Here is a 17,023-nt window from a genome sequence, read left to right on the forward strand (position 1 = left end):
ACCTTAAAAGGAAATTACTAGATTATCCAAAAGAACTCCTATAAAGCTTATTATTTCTAATAAATCCTAAAAGAGAAACATTCAGATACAAATTTTTTTTTGATACTAGTGTAACTTTTGAAACCAAAATTTTTACAACAGAAACTGATGTATACCACAGTACACAGCCATAAAATTTTCCGGAATACTTCAAGATAAATAATCTTTTCCATCCATGTTATTATTTCTAATATATCATTAATGGTAAAATGCACTATCCTTTTATGTAGAACTAATAAGATATTGCTAATTGAACCATGACAGATCAACTTATAAGACACATCTTGTGAGATTTTAAAAAGTGAAAAAAATACACATGGAATTGAGAAAATACAGTATTTTTAGGAAATATGTCAACTAAATCTATGTTAGATGCTCCAAAAAGACTGCCTTTATTACCATTATGTCTTTTCTATTATTTCTCTGACAGATTCACTGATAAGGAAGTAATTGTTTTCTACCTTATCTGGGGGTCAAAAAACCTTTATATAGGCAAATAACTGTTAAATATAATAGTAACTAACACCTCTATGCTGCGTTATACTTTGAAGAAGTTGTACTGGCAGATGAATAGGCATATATATAAACAAAGCACAGTGATAAATGAAAAGGAAGACAAACACAGAGGAATAAGAACACTTATGTATAAGGAAGGATCAGTGCTCCCTTTAGCAGCACACATACCAATATTGAAACAATACAGAGTTTAGCATGGTCGTATGCAAATATGACCCCCAAATTCATGAAGTGTCACCTTTTTTTCTGGACCTGTTAGCTAAAGTGGTGTTGGTAATCATTTTGCAAAACATAAATAAATCAAATAAATAAGTTGTGTATCTTAAAACTTACACAATGTATATGTCTATTATATCTCAACAAAGGTGAGGGGATGCTCATTTCACTGAAATAATATATACCATAGCTAGGAAATCACATAGTATAATCTCAAAGAGATCACACACTCATCTAGTCAAACTTCATCATCTAAATGATAATTAAATAAAACATGACCTATAAATTTATGTTAGCTAAAGTGACTAAAATCCAACATTTTGAAATATATAAATATTTAATACCATGGACACATTTACACAACTATTATAGCTATTATAAAAGAGGGATGAAAGTATTTCTAGAACAATGTTTGTTAATATTTGAACATATTTAGTCCAATACAAATTTAAATAAAGTATTTTAAGTAGCTCATTGCAATATCACTTTCTTCATTAGTGAACATGTCTGCTGCTGCTGCTAAGTCACGTCAGTTGTGTCCGACTCTATGTGACCCCATAGATGGCAGCCCACCAGGCTCCCGTCCCTGGGATTATCCAAGCAAGAATACTAGAATGGGTTGCCATTTCCTTCTCCAGTGCATGAAAGTGAAAAGTCAAAGTGAAGTCACTCAGTTGTGTCTGACTCTTCACAACCCAATGGGCTGTAGCCTACCAGGCTCCTCCGTCCATGGGATTTCCCAGGCAAGAGTACTGGAGTGGGGTGCCATTGCCTTCTCCAAGTGAACATGTCTACATACATTTATTATAATAATCATGGAAATATCACAACTTAGAACAACTCTGCTGCTGCTATTTCAAATGATCGAATCAAATAATTGAATACCTTTCTAAACAGGAATCACATGATCATGGTGTACTATCCAAACAGTATAAAAAGTTAACTTTCCTCTGCAACTCACTCATCCTGTATACTTTCCCCTACGAACCCTCACGATAATCTTGGGTATTCTTCCAGAGAGAGCACCTACATATTCAAGCATGTGTGTATATATATATATATACTCCATACAAGCATATAAATACTTATCTACTGCATATTTTTCTTTCCAATACTATATTCACTCTCTACATCTTCCTTTTTTTACTTTAACAATTATGTTCTCTATTATCATTAACAAATAACTTCATTCATGTTTCATACATGTTTTAAAAATATTCATGGAGCAGAAGTGACCTGCCAATCTAGATTTTAATTAAACTTTGTACTGAAACAATCATACACATAAAAGGACACAAATCATGAGTATACAAAGCTCAATAAAATATCAAATAAACCATATCTGTGAAAGCACTATTGAGATAAAGAACAGAACATTACCAACACTCCAAAAGCCACACACGTTTTCTCCCAGTTATATAAATGGTTTGCCACAGAGTATTCCAACAAATAAATATACCACAACACATTCTACTGCTGCTCAACATTTAGATCATTTCCAGCCTTGGGTAATTACATATAGTGTGTGATGAACTTTCCCATACATATCTTTTGATGCACATATATATAAATTTTCTCAGATATGTGACTAGTAAAATTACTAAGTCAAAGAACAGGAATATGCTCAGCTTTAGCAGATAAATGAAGATTTTAAAAACTATTCTACCAACTTACATTCCCATCACTTATTTATAAGAGTTTAAGCTTTTCTACATTTGTTTCAACACTTGGAATTACCTCATTGTATCCAATACGGTAGCACATGGCAATATCTCACAGTGATTTTAAACTGCATTAAAGGTTCTTAATCCAAATCTAATCCACTTTGTAGATCAGAGGATGGCTTTCAAGGAAACTGGCTTACGGAAACTTGAAGATGTCTAACAACTGGTCATATGAAGTGTAGGATGGAAACTTGACACAAACATAGGCAGGCCACAATATTTCAGGCAAAAGTTACATCACAGAAACAGTGGACTCCAAAGACAAAATAAGAGAAGGTATGCCAAGTTATAGGATCTATCATTACTATTGAGATAGAAGCACAGGAAAATGTAGGGGGGAGCAGCCACAGACAGAAACAGTAGTCATCTCAGACAGGGCCTTTATCCTGAACATGAAAAGAAATTGCTGCAGGGGAGCAAGTTAGATCTGTGCATTTTAGAAAGAGAGACACACATTTGTACTAGGGAGAAAGTATTCAAGACAAAAATTAAAGATCGGTAAGAGAGTTACCAACTTCCCTAGTGGCTCAGACGGTAAAGCGTCTGCCTACAATGCAGGAGACCTGGGTTTGATCCCTGGGTTGGGAAGATCCCCTGGAGAAGGAAATGGCAACCACTCCAGTAATCTTGCTTGGAAAATCCGATGGACGGAGGAGCCTGGTAGGTTAAAGTCCATGGGGTCACCAAAGAGTCGGACACAACTGAGCAAATTCACTTCACTTCAAGAGAGTTATTAGGTAAGATTATTATATAACTAAGAAATGGCTGTGTCTAAGCAACTGAAGTAGAAAAAAGAAATGAAAACTGGGCAGATATTGAGAAGAATGAATTCACAGGACTTGCAACTTGATAAAAGGTTGTAGAATTCATGGTTGATGTACACATTCGTCTCTCTTTTGTTATAAAACACTATTAAAATGCCTATAAATAAATACAAAATGGAAAATGCAGACACTGAAGAGAGGTCATCACTGGCCAAGAATAATTTTATCATATTCCTGGAACACACAAACTGCATGGACTGAAGACACAGTGAACATATAGCAAACAGCATTTGCACCGGTAGCAGCCATAGGAATCAAATTAGAAACTGGCAGGTACACAGAAGGAGGTAAAATGGAATGTGAAAATAAAAGGATTAACAGAAAGCCTGGCTAACAAACAGCTAAACTCTTCTTCCTCCTCACCATCAACCAACTTAATAAAAACAAAATCAACAACTAAACACCCCCTTAAAAGAACAGAAACTCTAAAGAGGGTTTTAAAGGCCAAAGTAAAGACCTCTTTGGCATTTGGGGGGATCCCAGCTCAGTATCCAACTCATTACTTTACTCTAGAGGAAAGCATGTAAAGTTCAATAAAACCTAACTGTCCATTCTGAAATATAAAACAGGCAATGAGAGTGGGTGGGATGAAGAAAGAGAGCAAGTTAAACATACAGCTAATACTAAGGAAAGTAAAAGATAGCGGAGTGTTTAAAAATACCATTAATTAGTATCCATAAACAATGACCAGTTGTAATACAAAAAAGGCTATCAAAGAAGAACTTTTGTAAGTCAAAAATATGGCTGTAACCTTTTTTTCAACAGAAGGAACACTGGAACATTGCACTGATTATTTCCTATGTCAAAAATAATCAAAACTGTAATAAGTGTTTTACTCTTTAATCTCTGAGGTTTGTTACTCAAATGTCACTTGTCAATCAGGCTTCCACTGGTTATCTATTTGAAATTACAAGCCCCCCTCCACACCCCACCACAGACATCTATCTATAGATGCCTTATCTTTGTCCTTTCCCATCCTTTTCATTTCAATCTTTTAAAATGAGAATGTATTCACTAATTACTTTACTGAAAATATTAGTATGTTAAACCCAACTGGGATATTAAATGCCACTTTAAGTAAAAAGAATAGAGAATAGGTATTTTCTTTTGATAAACTGTACGAAGTACAACTTCTGGTTCAAAAGTAATGAAAATTACCAAACTTAAAAAAAAACACTGAAATCTTAGCCTTATCTTTTAGGCAAAAAGTTTTACAAGCTTATTGTTCATATATTATCAAAATGATCTTAAGTTATTTTTTACAAAGGTTAAATTTTGTGAGGATTATTTTCCACTTGCTAAGGCAAGAGCCAGACACAGTTTTATATTTTACTAAGACAGATATAATTAGCTAAAAGCTACATTAAAAGAGCTAAAGTTTCTATATCACTGTTTACTGCAATCCTGTTTATATCTAAATCCACTTTTCTATGATACTTTTTGAAAGAAACATTAATTTTATATAACTAGAAAATTCTACCTTGCATTTTTAAAAGATCAACACATTCATATAGTCTCAATTCTTATATTTCCCTCCAGGAAAATCATTAATTCATCTTTAATAGGAATTTATCCATAAGAAATTAAAACCTATAAAACGTCAAATAACCAAAGGTACTGAATTTCACACATTAAATCTAATCAAAGTTGTATAAAGAGTTTATAGTTAAGTCCTACCTCAGACAGTTTCTATACAAGTTTTAATTTGTATAAAGAAAAAGAACTTTGACCAGAACCTTAAAAAAACTGAAAAGATACTATTTAATTTATCTAGTACTAATTTAAAATATGAAAATAAAAGACTGCACATATGTTCTGTAAAGTAACATAATGTTTAATACTTAGAGACATACTGCAAGAAAATATAGCAACAACAAAAAATTAATAAGATCATACAAAAATCTTCTCAATGGTTAAAAATTTTCTCCTAATATGAGTCTTAATATGCTCTAGGACATTTTGTTTATAAACCTACACATACTTACTTGGTTTAATGTATTATCTGTTTTTAGTTCCTTGTGATTGGAGTACTGGATATAAATCGGTTGGTTACGAAGGTGAGGTGTCACAGCAGAATAGTAATTAACCATGGTAATAGCTGCTTCCTCTGTTGCTAGTTCCAAAAATGCCTGAAAATTTAAATAGCAAAAATTATAATACTATGAATTAAGTTCAAATAAACTTCAATATCTGTGTAATCTATTGGGCTCATTAAAAAAATCACTATTGAGAATTGCCCTAATAGGTAGAATCAGAAATCCTTATTGAAGCTTAGAAATACAATTAAAGCTAACCTCAGTAGAAAGCTCTTAGCATACACAGTATTTCTGCCTTCCACCTCTGATTTCCATACATTACAAATGTAACTCCTCCAAAAAGGGCTAGAGAAAATAAAATCCAAACATTTTCTAGAACCAGAATTTTACCATGCCTAACCTAGAAAACATGAGATCTCCAAGTCATTTTTAAAGCATTTATAATCTAGTAGAAGGAAAAAATTAAATGCCATCTTATTAGTGATATTAACTATATTTAAGAGAGCATTAAATTTCTCTAAATTCTTCTAAACGGTATTAAGAACTTTAAAACAAAATTTGATTTTTAATACACCTGGACCCTACTGCTACAGATCTATCTATTCAGCACAGAATATCTGGGACTAATAACTATTTTTTTCTAATGCTATCAGATAAATATTTCCCTGGGATAAGCTTAAAAGGTAAGATGATACTAATGTCCCTACTGATTTCTGATATTACAAAGAGCAAAGCCACAACAAAAAAAGTATTTCATCTGTATTTCCCACAATCTCCTTGAACAATAGTTTAGCTACAGTCCTAAAGTGAATTTACAAAGCAAAATTTGAAAACTATAGTGACTTACTCATTTTAATTCCCTAGCATTAATTTCTTATACACAGCTACCAGGAAAAGTCAGAGTAAAACTTCTGTCATGTTCCTTAAGAAAAGTAACCTACTATGTATAATAATATAAACTATCATTTCATCAGGCCACAGCTAAATCACACTTGCTGGATAGTTTGGAGCTTAACATTTTCTAAGTCCAGAAATAAGTATACCTGATTTTTTCCTTTCAGCATAAGGATGTTGGTCACCTTACCAAAAGGTAAGCCTAAAGCAATAACTTCAGTTTCTGTCACTTCACCAGGCAATTTTCGAATATGAAGTACACGAGAAGGAGCACCATCCATTTTATCTTCTCCTTTGAATTTTTTACTATCATTACCATTGGCTGAAAGAAAGTAAAGAAACAGTTTTGTTTATCTTACGTGCATTAAAAAAAAAAAATCACAAAACAAACTTCAATCGAGAACTTAAAAACATAGCTGAGCATACTTGTGATACTTCCTAAAAATTTAAAAACATGGTTTTCAGAGTAATGGAAAAAACTCACATCCACCAATTACTACCAAATGATCTCATCAATTAAGATTATTATTGGGTAGAGACATTTCTGGATAGCATATGTAGAGGAACAAGTGACAATCAAAAACATTAAAATGAAATTTCATAAAGAAATGGTCAGTGGCTATACAAAACAATTATCTTACAATTCAATCATCTTAACAGACTAAGGAATATACAAAAACAGTGAAAATTTTGACTTAGCAAAAATTAGGGACACTATATTTTACCTGAAAATTCTAAACTGCTCAAATTGGAAAATGTACTAAAAAATGGAATCAGACAATGCTTTAAAAATTATTATGCAGTCAACCCACAGTATGGTTTATATTGCTCTACCTAAATATTTTATCACTGTCAACATCTACCTACTATATGGACTTGATTATCTTTTCTGTTACTCTGAGCTTTAGAGTGATATATTTGAACAACAAATTAGTTGCCTACCTTTATTCTATACAAGTTTTAATTTGTATAAAGAAAAAGAACTTTGACCAGAACCTTAAAAAAACTGAAAAGATACTATTTAATTTATCTAGTACTAATTTAAAATATGAAAACTATACCAAAACACAAAAAACAAAAAAAAAAACATAAAACTTATGAAAGATGCAATAAACAGAACATCACCTGACTCAAGGATAGTTCTAAGAATCTATTAAAACGAAAAACTCTTACACAGAGAGAAATATACATGTATACTCCATTTTTGTATACAAATTTTGGTACTTCACAGTACATACCCCCAAACACTCAATACAATAAAACTAAGACTATCTTGATCTTCTAAAAGTGTCCTTAAAATTTATTCAAACAACAACTCTTTAAACAGTTACTGAGTATCAAGAAAATGTCTGACATTTTAGATTCTGGAGTACATCAATGACAGCAAGCAGGAAGAGCCCTGATGTTCTAGTGAGACAGATGGCCTACCTAGTACATGAACTAGATAAGTTCTAGAGTGGTAGTGTTATGGAGAAAGTAAAGCACAGTAATGAAATTAAAAGTAACATAACAGAGGATTGGAAGAGGGTGATACTGTAGTGATTTTACTGAATGATCAGAGATATGTGAACTCATCTGATATATCATACAACTTGAAGTGTCAATTAAGTCACAGTTTAAGAGTTGCATTCAAGTTTATACAGCCAATGCATTTAAAAATTGCGTAGGTTGACTTTGAACTGAAAACTAGTAAGTTCTACTTCAGTCAGTTCAGTTCAGTTGCTCAGTCGTGTCCGACTCTTTGCGACCCCATGAATCACAGCACGCCAGGCCTCCCTGTCCATCATCAACTCCCAGAGTTCATTCAAACTCATGTCCATCGAGTCAGTGATGCCACCCAGCCATCTCATCCTCTGTCGTCCCCTTCTCCTCCTGCCCCCAATAGCTCGAGCATCAGAGTCTTTCCCAATGAGTCAACTCTTCACATGAGGTGGCCAAAGTACTGGCGTTTCAGCTTTAGTATCATTCCTTCGAAAGAAATCCCAGGACTGATCTCCTTTAGAATGGACTGGTTGGATCTCCTTGCAGTCCAAGGAACTCTCAAAGAGTCTTCTCCAACACCACAGTTCAAAAGCATCAATTCTTCGGCGCTCAGCTTTCTTCACAGTCCAACTCTCACATCCATATATGACCACTGGAAAAACCATAGCCTTGACTAGACAGACCTTTGTTGGCAAAGTAATGTCTCTGCTTTTCAATATGCTATCTAGGTTGGTCATAACCCTCCTTCCAAAGAGTAAGCGTCTTTTAATTTCATGGCTGCAATCACCATCTTCAGTGATTTTGGAGCCCCCAAAATAAAGTCTGACACTGTTTCTGTTTCCCCAACTACTTCCCATGAAGTGATGGGGCTAGATGCCATGATCTTAGTTTTCTGAATGTTGAGCTTTAAGCCAACTTTTTCACTTTCCACTTTCACTTTCATCATGAGGCTTTTTAGTTCCTCTTCACTTTCTGCCATAGGGGTGGTGTCATCTGCATATCTGAGGTTATTGATATTTCTCCTGGCAATCTTGATTACAGCTTGTGCTTCTTCCAGCCCAGCATTTCTCATGATGTACTCTGCATATAAGTTAAATAAGCAGGGTGACAATATGCAGCCTTGACAGACTCCTTCTCCTATTGGGAACCAGTCTGTTGTTCCGTGTCCAGTTCTAAGTGTTGCTTCCTGACCTGCATATAGGTTTCTCAAGAGGCAGGTCAGGTGGTCTGGTATTCCCATCTCTTTCAGAATTTTCCAGTTTGTGATCCACACAGTCAAAGGCTTTGGCATAGTCAATAAAACAGAAATAGATATTTTTCCAGATACTTACTACTATATATTACCAGAAAAATCTTGCTGGCTAGCTCTTCATCACTCCAGAAATGGGAAAAACTACAAAAAGCTCTCCACACCTCCTATCATAAATAAGGAAGACTTGTTCCTGAACAAGCACCTGAACTTATCAGGAACAGGCTGAATTTATTTTGTAGCATCTCACAATATCATAGGATCTGTTTAACTGATAATATAAGTTAAATCAGGGAATCAAAAAATATACATACACCATAAAACATACAACTGACAAAACAAATGCATATTCTTCTAGAGATTGTGTTCTTGTACATTCATTTGAATAACAAGAATGAATACTTCACAGGCCAACCTACAGTCACATGAGTTATACGTTATAGTATCAGGAAACTCAACTTCTATTTCTCTTAATTTAGCCTTTTTTTCCTTCAGGAAAAAGCAAAGGAAAAACATCAGAATAAAAATACTACCCATCACTACACACACAGAGAGAGAAAACCTCTTCCTTTATCAAACAATTCTTTGAATATAATTTCTCAAAGGCAAAAGCCTGCCTAAACCTATTATTAAAAGAATAGAAGAGTTTACTGTTTGATTTTGTGTTGCATGATTTCTGGACAGTAGAGAGTAAGTAAAACAACTGAAAAATAAAGTTTAGTAGATGGGACAGCTTTCACAGGCAAAGAAGAGGACAACTTGGTTTTGGGTTTTTTTTTAAGATTTATAAAAAATTTGCATTTATATTTAACATTCACTGAAAGCAATGTACAGGCCAGGCACTTCATAATTCTAACATTGCTTTTATGACCTATCAATCCTATTTATAAACGAGAGCTTCTAAAGTTGCTCAAGGCCAGGAAGTTACGAAAGTGGTAAAGACAGGAAATGGCAGAAAAAGAATTAAAACTGAAGAGTGTAACTCTGAAGTCTGTGCTTTCAACCCACTATACCACTGGAAGACTCTAAAGACAAACTTCATGTAACATATAATGGCTAGAGAATATTTGTTCTTTTCTTCCAAATGCCATGTAACTAACAACATGTAGACTCTTTGCATTACCTGAAACTCCTCTTAGCTAATAACTTCATAAAGGGTGACTTTCACATATTCATATTTTAGTGCAAAATATCATGAAAGTCTTAATTACTATGAGAATGTAAAACTGAGACATGAAAATTTCTTTAAAAATAACAGCTAACTTTCATATATAAAAGTACTCCAACCCTGGAAAAAGAAAAAGGCACAACTGAGTGGTCCCCAGTTTAATTTGGACTTCTTTCCACAATCCTTTTCCTTGATAATCCCATATAAATGCCAAAACTTTTGGTTTGGGTGTGTAAAAACAATAATAATAAAAACAAATTTTAAGAATTTATGCAAAACAGATATGGATAAGCTGCACATAAATTGTAGAAGTCTTGAATTATACTAGTTCCCATATATGCCATTTTAAAAAGCAAAAGCTTAGTGAGGATGTTCTACTCACAAATTAAAAACAAGACATAGACAGTGTTTCTAACTGAACATTCCAAAATAAATTACAAAGTTTTCTACCTCAGTTCTAGTGAACATCTTCACTTTTGATCAGTCCCAGCCCATCTTTTTTTCTCTTTGACTGATTTTTGTTTTCTCGGTTCAGTTCAGTCACACTGCGACACCATGGACTGCAGCATGCTAACCTTCCTGGTCCATCACCAACTCCCGGAGTTTACTCAAACTCATGTCCATTGACTTGGTGATGCCATCCAATCATCTCATCCTCTGTCATCTCCTTCTCGTCCCGCCTTTGATCTTTCCCAGCACCAGGGTCTTTTCCAATGAGTCAGTTCTTCCCATCACGTGGCCAAAGTATTGGAGTTTCAGTCTTAACATCAGTCCTTCCAATGAATATTCAGGACTGATTTCCTTCAGGATGGACTGGTTGGATCTCCTTGCAGTCCAAGGGACTCTCAAGAGTCTTCTCCAACACCACAGTTCAAAAGCGTCAATTCTTCTGTGCTCAGCTTTCTTTATGGTCCAGCTCTCACATCCATACATGACTAATGGAAAAAACGTATCTTTGACTAGACAGACCTTTGCTGGCAAAGTAATGTCCCTGCTTCTTAATATGCTGTCTAGGTTGGTCATAACTTGTCTTCCAAGGAGTAAGCGTCTTTTAATTTCATGGCTGCAGTCACCATCTGCCGTGATTTTGGAGCCCAGAAAAATAAAGTCAGCCACTGTTTCTCCATCTCATTCCCATGAAGTGATGGGACTGGATGCTATGATCTTAGTTTTCTGAATGTTGAGCTTTAAGCCAACTTTTTCACTCTCCTCTTTCACTTTCATCAAGAGGCTCTTTAGTTCTTCTTTGCTTTCTGCCATAAGGGTGGTGTCTGCATATCTGAGGTTATTGATATTTCTCCCAGCAATCTTGATTCCAACTTGTGCTTCATCCAGCCCAGCATTTCTCATGATGTACTCTGCATATAAGTTAAATAAGCAGGGTGACAATATACAGCCTTGATGTGCTCCTTTTCGTATTTGGAACCAGTCTGCTGTTCCATGTCCAGTTCTAACTGTTGCTTCTTGACCTGCATATAGATTTCTCAAGAGGCAGGTCAAGGGGTCTGGTGTTCCCAACTGTCTCAGAATTTTCCACGGTTTATTTTCTAGTGGCTTTTATACTTGTAGTTTTAACACAAAAAGGTCTCACCAAGATTCTGGGTTATTTGTTAAATCCATATGTGGTCAAAGAGCCATGGGCCCTCTCATCTTACCAAATCTCTTTTCTCACAGCACCCCAATACTCATGTCCAGTTTCCTTAATTCCTGATTCATTTGAGACCTGTCTGGACCTCTCTGCTGCTTCCCAGATGGTGCAGTGGTACAGAATCTGCCTGCCAATATAGGAGGTGCAAGAGACTGGGTTTGATACCAGGGTCAGGATGATCCCCTGGAGTAGGAAACGGCAATCCATTCCAGTATTCTTGCCTGGAAAATTCTGTGGATAGAGGAGCGTGGAGGGCTACAGTCCATGGGGTCGCAAAAGTTGGACACGACTGAGTGCACACAACAAGCAAGCATACACACACACACACACACACACACACAGACCCCTCTGCTAACTCATTTATGTCTCAAAATGGTTCTAGTGCCACAAGTTGTTCTGGTCTCCGTGTTCTTTCTATCCTTACTTGCTCATATAAACACTCCGGAAAAAGTTTTCTATATGCCCATTATTTTAATCTCACTCATGACCAATATTCTAATTGTATACTTCCAACTGTATATACCACCTTGAAGTGCAAAATCTCAAAACATACTTCATCTGTTCAGTGAAAATTATTTAACAAAACTTAAGTATACTCTTATTTTCATTTTCCAAGTCTTTCAGATACAAGCACTTATAAAAAAGCACTAGTAACTTCGTTTATCAAATATGATAACTGAAAGGCAATGCAGTTTTAATCCTAAAAATAGTTTGAAATTTATTTTCCCAAATAGTTTTATTTTTTTAATTATTTTTTTTTGAAGGATAATTGCTTTACAGAATTTTGCTATTTCCTGTCAAATCTCAACATGAATCAGCCATAGGTGTATACATATATATCCTCTCCTTTTGTAACTTCCTTCCACCTCCCTCTGCATCCCATCCCTCTAGGTTGGTGCAGAGCCCATTTGAGTTTCCTAAGCCATACAGCAAATTCCCATTGGCTATCTTACAATTGGGTAGTGTAAGTTTCCATGTTAACTCTTTCCATACATCTCACCCTCCGCTCCCCTCTCCCCATGTCCATTATTCTCTATGTTTACTTCTCCACTGTTGCCCTGTACATAAATTCTTCAGTATCACTATCTAGATTCTGTATATATGTGTTACAATAAGATATTTATCTCTCTCTGACTTACTTTGTGCTGTATAATAGTTTCTAGGTTCATCCCACCTCATTAGAACTGACTCAAATGTGTTCCTTGTCATGGCCAAGTAGTATTCCATTGTGTATATGTACCACAACTTCTTTATTCATTCATCTCTCGATGAACATCTAGGTTACTTCCATATTCTAGCTATTGGAAATAGTGCTGCAATCAACAATGGGATACATGTGTCTCTTTCAATTTTTGTTTCCTCATGGTATATGCCTAGGAGTGGGATTGCTGGGTCATATGGTGCTTTTATTCCTAGTGTTTTAAGGAATCTCCATACCGTATTCCACAGTGGCTGTATCAATTTACATTACCACAAATAGTGCAGGAGCGTTCCCTTTTCTCCACACCCTCTCCAGCATTTATTTTTTGTACATTTTTTGATGATAGCCATTCTGACTGGTGTGAGGTGATATCTCATTGTACTTTCGATTTGCATTTCTCTAATAATGAGCAATGTTGAGCATCTTTTCAAGTGTTTGTTAGCCATCTGTATGTCTTCTTTGGAGAAATGTCTGTTTAGGTCTTTTTCCCACTTTTCATTGGGTTGTTTATTTCTCTGGTATTGAGTTGTATGACTAAAAGTTTTAGTTAGACTTCAAGGCAAAGCATAGTGTTACACAAGCTGCTAGCTTTAAAAAAACAAAGACTCTGAGCTAAGGAAAATAAATTATCATACTTATCTTTCTTATCTTTCCATCCCTACATGGGAAAATAAATTTCAAAGAACAGTTAACCAGAAATGTAGGTGTATACTGATAGAGAATACTTTTCAGCTGTTAGTTAATTCCAACAGATGTCAAAAAAAATCTTACTAGGTTTATTGTAAAACCTGCCTGTAACTCTATTTCTGTGTAGCTGCACAGCCTAGCTGCCAAATGTAACTTATGCATGACTTGGAAAATAATAGGCAGCTAGGGGCTTCCCCAAGAAAAAGAAATGCAAAAAGGCAAAATGTTTATCTGAAGAGGCCTTACAAATAGCTGAAAAAAGAATAGAAGTGAAAGGCAAAGGAGAAAAGGGAAGATATACCTATGTAAATGCAAAGTACCAAAGAATAGCAAGGAGAGATAAGAAAGCCTTTCTAAGTGAACAATGCAAAGAAATAGAGGAAAACAACAGAAGGGGAAAGACTAGAGATCTCTGCAAAAAAATCAGAGATACCAAGAGAATACTTCATGGAAAGATGGGCACAATTAAGGACCTAACAGAAGCAGAAGATATTAAGAGGAGACGGCAAGAATACACACAAGAACTATACAAAGAAAGATTTTCATGACCCAGATAACCACGACGGTGGGATCACTCACCTAGAGCCAGACATCCTGGAGTGCGAAGTCAAGTGGGCCTTAGGAAGCATTACTACGAACAAAGCTAGTGGAGGTGATGGAATACCAGCTGAGCTATTTCACATCCTAAAAGAGGATGCTGTGCAAGTGCTGCACTCAATGTGCCAACAAATTTGGAAAACTCAGCAATAGCCACAGGACCAGAAAAGATCAGTTTTCACTCCAATCCCAAAGAAAGGCAGTGCCAAACAATGTTCAAACTACCACACAATTGCACTCATTTCACATGCAAGCTAAGTAATGCTCAAAATTCTCCAAGCTAGGCTTCAACAGTACATGAACCCAGAACTTCCAGATGTTCAAGTTGGATTTAGAAAAGGCAAGAGGAACCAGAGATCAAACTGCCAACATTCTTTGGATCACAGAAAAAGCAAGAGAATTCTAGAAAAACATCTGCTTCATTGACGACACTAAAGGCTTTGGCTGTGTGGATCATAACAAACTGTGGAAAATTCTTAGACTGGAATACCAGACTACTTTATCTGCCTCTGGAAACCCTGTATGCAGATCAAGAAGCAACAGTTAGAACCAGACATGGAACAACGGACTGGTTCAAAATTGGGCAAAGGAGTATGTCAATGCTGTATACTGTCACCCTGTTTATTTAACGTATATGCAGAATACATCATGAGAAATGCTGGGCTGGATGGAGCACAAGCTGGAATCAAGATTGCAGGGAGAAATATCAATAACCTCAGATATGCAGATGACACCACCCATATGGTAGAAAATGAGGAGGAACAAAAGAGCCTCTTGATGAAGAGTGAAAAAGCTGGCTTAAAACTCAACATTCAAAATCAAAGATCATGGCATCCGGTCCTATCACTTCATCGCAAATAAATGGGGAAACAATGAAAACAGTGACAGACTTTATCTTTTTGGGCTCCAACATCAATGCAGGTGGTGCCTGGAGCAATGAAATTAAAAGATGCTTGTTCCTTGGAAGAAAAGCAATGACAAGCTTAGTGTATTAAAAGGCAGAGACATTACTCTGCTGACAAAGGTCGTTATTGTCAAGGCTATGGATGTGATTTTTTTCCAGGAGTCACGTATGGATGTGAGAGTTGGACCATAAAGAAGGCTGGGCACCAAAGAATTCATGCTTTTGAATTGTGATGTTGGAGAAGGCTCCTGGGAGTCCCTTGGACTGCAAGGAGATAAAACCAGTCAATGCTAAAGGAAATCAATCCTGAATATTCATTGGAAGGACTGATTCTGAAGCTCCAGTACTATGGCTTCAGAATCAGTCCTTCCAATGAATATTCCTGATGCGAGGAGCCAACTTATTAGAAAAGACCCTAATGCTGGCAAAGAAGAAGGGGATGACAGAGGATGAGATGCTTGGATGATTATCACCAACTCAATGGGCATGAGTTTGAGCAAACTCTGCAAGTCGGTGAAGGACAGGGAAAACTGGCATGCTGCAAACAGCTGGACATGACTGAGTGACTGGACAACAAAGGGGATTCCCAGGTGGCTCCGTTGTAAAGAATCCACCTGCCAATACAGGAGAAATGTGGGTTCAATCCTGGGTCAGGAGGATACCCTGAAAGAGCAAATGGTAACCCACTCCGGTATTCTTGCCTGTAGAATCCCAAGGACAGAGGAGCCTGGCAGGCTACGTTCCATAGGGTCACAAATAGTCAGACATGACTAACGACTGACCAACCAAGCATGCACACTATATTAGAGGAAGGCTCTCATCACCTCTATGCAGGAGGACATGTTGTTAGGACCCTCATAGAGATTCAAGCCGAAACAATGTGCTGGAATATTTTCAAAACATTACAATAAAATAAAATGACATCATATCAAAAACGTCTGTATATAAAAGTTAAAACAGACACATCTCAAACAGTTCTGAGTAACATGTAACAGAATCTGTAAAATGATTCACATAATGTAATGAAATAAAAAGTCATACTTTCAAAAATAATAAATCCTAATACTACAGATTAACAGCAGCACTGGCAGAAACATACCTAACTTAAAAAGGTATCTCATTTCCATACCTATATAAAATGGACTCAAGACAGACCCTATCTTACCACTGTCAAGCCTCCTCCCCACTTTCAAATAATTACATATTCCTTCCAATAAAATCCAATTCCAATCCATTAGAGCTGTGTCTTTGAAATGTTTAACTTCTAAAGGAACTAGTTTAACACAAAATAGTTTTGAGTTAAGATTATCTCCCCAAGACTAAGTTTCTAATAACATTAACTTCCCCCACTTCTAAAATTCTTTTTTTCTTTGACAGAAATATAGCTGTAGAGGAACACAGTCTAGACAGGGAAAGGCTACAGAGAGATGCTACTGGAAACAAGAATTCTATAAAGTCAATCAGAACAGACATGGAAAAAGCTGGAACATAAAAATGAAATACTATTTTGCATCTGACAATCATAAAAATGTCCTAGTAATATTTGTCTGTAAAGTCTGTTTTTGAGACATTTGGATGACAACTGTCTATTTTTCTAGCTAAATACAGCTACTGGTTTTCAAAGGTCTTAATGACTCAAATTGGCATCTGTCTGCGTATACAAAGACCCTACCCTCATCTATGTTAGGAAAAACACAAAAATTTAAAACTTAAGTTTCCTTTGTTCAGAAAAGGTAAAATAAACTGAATGCATATAAATTTCTTATGTTAAAACAGGCTTTAAGAAACTTTATTCCATCATGACAAAAAGACTTGATTCATTCTTTAGTCATAAAGTA

The 17,023-nt window shown here is 35.7% G+C and overlaps 1 protein-coding gene and 1 non-coding gene across 5 annotated transcripts in view; one reads left to right on the forward strand and one right to left on the reverse strand.

Annotated features, from left to right (window-relative positions):
* Positions 1-17,023, reverse strand: part of PTBP2 (polypyrimidine tract binding protein 2) — an 84,635-nt gene that overhangs the window by 35,021 nt on the left and 32,591 nt on the right. For all 4 annotated transcript variants that reach the window (XM_040232248.1, XM_040232249.1, XM_040232250.1 and 1 more), the window contains exons 4-5: positions 6,399-6,571; positions 5,305-5,448 (exon numbers count right to left, since the gene is read on the reverse strand). In XM_040232248.1, the coding sequence (XP_040088182.1) occupies positions 5,305-5,448; positions 6,399-6,571 (317 nt within the window). The remainder of the gene's footprint in view (positions 1-5,304; positions 5,449-6,398; positions 6,572-17,023) is intronic.
* LOC120857110 lies at positions 699-801 on the forward strand. The gene has a single exon (XR_005719588.1). It is a non-coding gene; the product is annotated as a U6 spliceosomal RNA (small nuclear RNA).

The sequence above is a fragment of the Oryx dammah genome, unplaced genomic scaffold, assembly GCF_014754425.2.
Source record: "Oryx dammah isolate SB20612 unplaced genomic scaffold, SCBI_Odam_1.1 HiC_scaffold_28, whole genome shotgun sequence".
In the NCBI taxonomy this organism is placed as follows: Eukaryota; Metazoa; Chordata; class Mammalia; order Artiodactyla; family Bovidae; genus Oryx; species Oryx dammah.